General features: G+C 33.7%; 1 protein-coding gene across 4 annotated transcripts in view; it reads right to left on the reverse strand.

Moving 5' to 3' along the window:
* The window catches only part of LOC142342246 (gamma-aminobutyric acid receptor subunit rho-2-like), a 35,855-nt gene extending 31,223 nt beyond the window's left edge, over nt 1–4,632 (reverse strand). Inside the window, exons 1-2 of one of the 4 annotated variants that reach the window (XM_075393511.1) lie at nt 4,569–4,632; nt 2,346–2,816 (exon numbers count right to left, since the gene is read on the reverse strand). In XM_075393511.1, the coding sequence (XP_075249626.1) occupies nt 2,346–2,730 (385 nt within the window). In that variant the 5' untranslated portion in view covers nt 2,731–2,816; nt 4,569–4,632. Of the gene's footprint in view, nt 1–2,345; nt 3,292–3,997; nt 4,050–4,568 lie in introns of those variants that run through there. The other 3 variants (XM_075393512.1, XM_075393513.1, XM_075393510.1) reach the window with 3 other exon arrangements.
* Nucleotides 4,633–6,000: the final 1,368 nt, after the last annotated feature.

The following is a 6,000-nucleotide window of genomic DNA, read 5'->3' on the forward strand; positions in this document are numbered from 1 at the left end:
AAAATTGGGTAAAATTTGGGTATCATTGGGTATTTCTTATTTGCTTGAAAGAAAGCTGCCTAATTTTCGGCACTTCATTCAAAGCTAAATCTAATAGCTTTTACTGCTTTGCTTATGAGTTACAGTTTAACTACTTATTCATTTGATATAAACAACTACGCCCTTTTGAACAGACCAAAAATAAAACAAGGTGTTTTGCGCATTTTTTTGTTACAACTATTATGAAAGTATTAACAAAAACATGACAACATCGGTGTTTATCGAGCTACATTGCGTTCGAAAAATCGATAAATAAACGGAGCAGATGCGTGATACAAGCCGGCCGAAAAATGGGTTATAAAGTTTGTATTTGTATTTCGTGGCTAAGATTAGGACAAATTGCGAACACGGGATTCCAATTTCCCTTCCATTTTGCCGGTTTCTGGTAAAGTAGCTATTTTCCGCAATATTGTTCCACTTTCAATGTATTAACATAGTAAAAACGAAAATGAGATACACGCATCGGGCATATCTGCCCATGACGATTTGGTATACCTCTGCGTCGTAATCTAAATACCTGAAAACCGGGCGATCCGCCAACAATGCTGTTTTTTGCAAAGGAGACTGGAAAAAAATATATCAATACTAAAGCCAGCAAAATTCATCAATCCGGCTTTAAAAAAACAAACTTGGCAAACCTAATCTGCATGAAGTATTCACAAGCAGATTCTGAGGAAATCCAGCTAATCAGATTTAAAACTAGCTCAGAAAATTAAAATATATAAGAACGTTTTCACCTAAAAACTTTGAAAAGATTTATCTTTGCAAAATCAACAGCTCTTTACCTTGGATTGTCATTTTTGGCGTTCGAGCCAAAAGTTATTGGAATAAATTTTAAAATTGAAACATCATATGTAAAACGCTTAACTTCGCCCTTTTTCTGCAATAGTGATAGTCATCCTTGTTTCATCACCAAACCCATTAATTGGCCAGTTTTGAAATCAAAATTAATTTTATCAAAAATCTATTTTTAAAGTTTCAACTGCCCTTATGGAATCATTCAACTGTGTTCGCAGCGAAATTCCTGTACAGAAAACTGTATCAACTACTTTGTTTAAAATTGGGTATCATTTAATTTGGGTAAAATTTGGGTAAAATTTGGGTATCATTGGGTATTTTTTATTTGCTTGAAAGAAAGCTGCCTAATTTTTGGCACTTCATTCAAAGCTAAATCTAATAGCTTTTACTGCTTTGCTTATGAGTTACAATTTAACTACTTATTCATTTGATATAAACAACTACGCCCTTTTGAACAGACCAAAAATAAAACAAGGCGTTTTGCACATTTTTTGTTACAACTGTTATGAAAATATTAACAAAAACATGACAACATCGCTGCTTATTCCAGTCAGTTTTCTAGATATCTCCGGAAAATTAAACAATATTTAGACAGATTAAAAGTAATGTTCATCGATATCCAATTTTTTGGAAATTGTTCAACCTGATGTTTTCGCAGTTGAGGTCTAACCGAGCAGGAAAAAATGTCGGTTCTTTTATAATCATTTATTTGTTTTTTTTATAACGAGCAAACGAGAGCCGAGCTTTGAGAAGACTTTTATACATAAATTTTAATATTTGCTTTTCATACGATTTGAATTTCACTTAACTGCAAATTTTGAAGTTGGATTTTTGAATAACTAAAAAAATCTTGCCAAAAAATTTCTTTTGTTTTTTTACGAAAAATTAACGCAAAAGAAATTAAATTTGTTTGCTTTCATTTTCTGAGGTGCAATTTTTATCCGGGCAAATGTTTCCTCTTTTCAAAAACAATCTTCGCGGCATTCTTTATCAGCTTTCGTTGGTTCTTATTTTGGCGGCCCTTTCAAAATGCTTTCATCTATTCAGTTTAGTTCTTTTGGATAAAGAGCTGCATATGTTTGACCAACATTTGATTGTTTTCAATTTGTGAAAATTACTGCTGTCATTTTATATGTCATTGATATGTGCTGCTCTCCAATATCAACTCATTTGTATGAGAAGAAGAGAAGATAGTTCTTTTGCAGGAACTGTTTCAGATCAAGATTTTTCAGGAAAATTATTGCAAAGTTTAGAGTTAGCTCTGTTTGAAATTTTATGGTGTGACTCCTGCACATTTTATTGTTCAGAACTAACGTATCGTGAGATGCACTGATGTATATTGAGAAAATGTTACCAAGAATCCCATTATTGTTGTCCACGAAAGCACCGAAAACCAAAATTCTTAGTTTTGCGGCGTATTGAGCAAATCAATCTTCTTCATTTCCCAGTACTGTTTTAGATCGTCTTGTTTGAAAATGCTTATAGCAACATGATTCGGTGATACTTACTCAACAAAAAATAAGTGTCGGGTATCCAGTCGAAGTAATTGATTCCTGGTCCAGACATGGAGATAGGTTCTCCGTCATTAAACAGCGGATCCTTCCACTTCTCTGTCAAATAAATCTCAAAAACAGCAAAGTTATTCTGAATCTCCGAGATACTCTCGATTGCAATTCCCGTTTGTAATATTAAAGGTTTGTCTTTGATTCTCGGAGGCATCGAGGTTTGAAGTCGGATGAAGTTTTCGTCTCGTCGAATCACTTCGGGTATGAGAATGTCCTCGTCACTGTTTTGCATATGGGTTCCGTATTGGAAAGCGCCCATACCACAGGACACAGTTTGAATAAGAGCCACAAGTTGAGTGAATTGCAGTCTTAATGGGTAATATGACATAATTTATTAATCGAATTGATGAGTAACACGTTTTAAAAAAACTTATAATTTATAAACTGACTGTACTTTTGTTTATATTTTCTGGGCTAAATTGAAAAGATCCTTACTATATAAAAATCTAAGCAATAAGTTTTAAGTGGAATATTAAAGTTAAAACGTTTGGTTGAATACTGTTTCAGTTAAGATCATTTTCAAAAATTACGAGCAGAACAAACCATTTTCAGTCTGGTAAAATTGTTGAGCGATAAAGGCCACAAATAAAATTAAGTACACTAAGTTTTATTAAGAGTTAAAATATACGTAACTAACACATTTTGAGCCCAAATCTACTTTGAGCGCGTCACAATATAGGAATATTTTGGCAGCAAAGAGAAGAAAGTTTTAAATTTCTATTTTTCAGATGGTCTCTTTTGTCAATATTGTTGACAATAGACTTGCCATTTGTTCAATTGTCTTTATATTCACCTGTCGTCTAAGTTGTGAATTGTTTATGTTCTTTCCATTCAAGAGAAAAAACAGTTCGGAATTTATTTTGATTCCATTTTTTGACAATTTAAAGCGCGTCTTGCATCTTTGCTTAATTTTTCCCCAGCTTAACTACAAAGGCTTAAGTTGCCGCAACTTATTTCACTATATCAAAGTACGTTTTCAACATAGCTTCCAGAGCCAATGTTTGCGGTTTACAATTGCAATTTCCGATTCAACATAACTCTCCATCCGCAAAACGTGAAGTAGATGAAGAGAGGGAGGTACTTTTGCAATGAAAGAAGGGGAATTAAAACAGATTTATTGAATAAAGTAACACTTTTTCCCACCTTTAGCTACAAAAGTATTTGCAGAAGTCGACGTTAATATCCTAAAGCAATGACAGTTTTGACACGGGACTTGTCAACGCATCAATTGATGCTCTTACGAATATTGCCAAATCTTGAGACCACCTTGACAAGATTTCCAAAAATTTTAATCAGAAAAGACCGCCCGCTTTTTTACTATACTGAAGGTTGAGGTGATGTTTTTTTGTAAAAAATGTTATTTTGGTTATGATCACATTCTATGTTATGTATATTGAGAAACTATTTCCCGCACGCTTTCTACAGTAAATGATAGAGAAATTAATTTGCTGAAAACATTAGTGTAGAGCTCGACCGGAACGAATTTGAAAGATCTTGCACGATAACACTTCATTAATGTATTTTTGCAAGATAGACTTTTGTTTTGCACAATCTTACAAAATAAATTTTATTACAAGAATCTTGCAAGATTTTACAAGATAGCCAGCCTTCCAGTCTCGAATGGGGTTGTTTTGAACTCAATTGGTGCCTTTAACAGTACCTCAGCACTACATTAAAAAACCAGCAGATGTATTTGTAGGTTTTTGCATTTTTTGTCAACTTTCCGAATAAATAGAAGACAAATTTATAAAGGAACAAGAAGAATAAGTCCCTAACATCAATAAAAATTTCTGATAAGAACTGTTGCATATCTTTAATAGCATGAACAAAGCTACCGGAATTCGCATTCATGCAGTTGCGCGGTGGTGTTGTTTAGTCAACAGATATTTCTTGAACTTTTTTGTTTATTCTGTAAATATAGCTGAAGGAAATTGATTGGGATTTATTTACTCTGAGATGGATAGGAGGGAGTATTGGTCAGGCTGCAGGTCTGCACAAACTGTGATCAATCAGTGAACTAAATTTAAAATAAAAGAGTGTGAATTAATTTTTCAGGTACCGATTTTTCCCAATTTGAAGGTCGAAAAAATTCTTTTAAACTCAGCAATGATTAATCAATCTGGCGCTGAACGGAAAGCGTAACAGCCAGAATGGAAATTGGTAAACTTGATTTAAAACAAAAAGGAATGAATTGTATTAATATAGTTGGTTTGATCTTACAGATTCACAATTAAAACACCATTTGGGGAAAGCAAATAACCGGCTGCTAATGGTAAACAAAAAAACGAAACCGGTTTCATTTCTTGTCTATATAAAATGTAGTGCAATATTTCATTTTCGTTCACTCACTCACCCCCCCCCCCCCCCCCCCCTGGAATAATGGAAGAACAGAAAGCATTATAAGTAAATAGAAGTAACAGTATTTGAGTTAATTGTTCTAACTGTGATCAGAACGTCGTTTATCGATTCGCTGTTTGCTCTGGGACAATAGCGGTATTCCATATCTTTATCTCACTGGGTTTTCGTAAATACTTGACACGTTTTTGTCCCAATAGCTGTATAAAAACGCTCTCCATATTCTATGTTTAGTTCTAGGCCATGACATTCTGTTTTGTCAGTTAGGAGGTCAATTTGTAATATATTGGAAACAGTGGTGAAATAGTTCTAAAAATCTAATTGGGCTTTCAAGCTTAGGAAACCCCCCCCCCCCCCCCCCCTCTGTTTTCAAAATAGCTGTGAGTTTTTGAGATTTGCATGTGTATGCGCGGAGTTTGATGAGGAAAAAAATCCCCAATGAGTTAAGAAAACTCAAGAAATCAGACCATATCTTGCATTTAGTTTTCGCTCAATCTCTTATATTTAGTCTTTCCACTTATTCCACAAGGAACGTTTTGAGTGTAATTTTCTCAGCATTCCTCTCAAATTTCACTCACGTTTAATGTTTTTTTTTTTAATTTGCTCTACTCAGTAAGACGCCAGCTAAATAAAAATTTATTTTTTTTTCGATTTTTGTGAGAAAACAGACCAAAATCTTTACGATAAAAATTAGAGCGTATCTTTTGTTAAGCTCATAATCATTTTCATTCGAAATTCGTTATACGAGTAAAGTTAATTCACAAAAACAAGTGGTTAAAAGATCAAATCTTTGATATTCTTACCAAAATGTGTCTTATCTGTTGTTAGTTTCGATATTGTATTTCGCATATCATTAACTAAAAGGCACTGAGGTTAAATTTACCATAAATACAATGTGAGTGAGTGGTATTTTAGCATTGATTAGTAAACAAAGTGAGTGGGAATATTGACAGGTAGATATGCCTTCTGCAGTCAAAAGATAAGTCATTAGATAGAATTATTTCCCTCACGATAACCTCCGAACTCAGCCTTGCTCTAAGCAAAGGATACAGATGACGTTTTTAGCAATCGCTCTACAGGCCAGAAAGTGGAAACAAGATCAAATAATTCAGAGAAAAAAGATGAAGCTAAATGAATGACTTGTCAGAAAATGGACAACCGTGAACTTTGAACAATATTACGGAATAATATTAATAGGTTCCCTTAACCGACCTTCAACACTTGAAACGAATTCAGTTTTAGT

This window comes from Convolutriloba macropyga, chromosome 7, assembly GCF_964194025.1.
Source record: "Convolutriloba macropyga chromosome 7, txConMacr16.3, whole genome shotgun sequence".
NCBI classification, from domain to species: Eukaryota; Metazoa; Xenacoelomorpha; order Acoela; family Convolutidae; genus Convolutriloba; species Convolutriloba macropyga.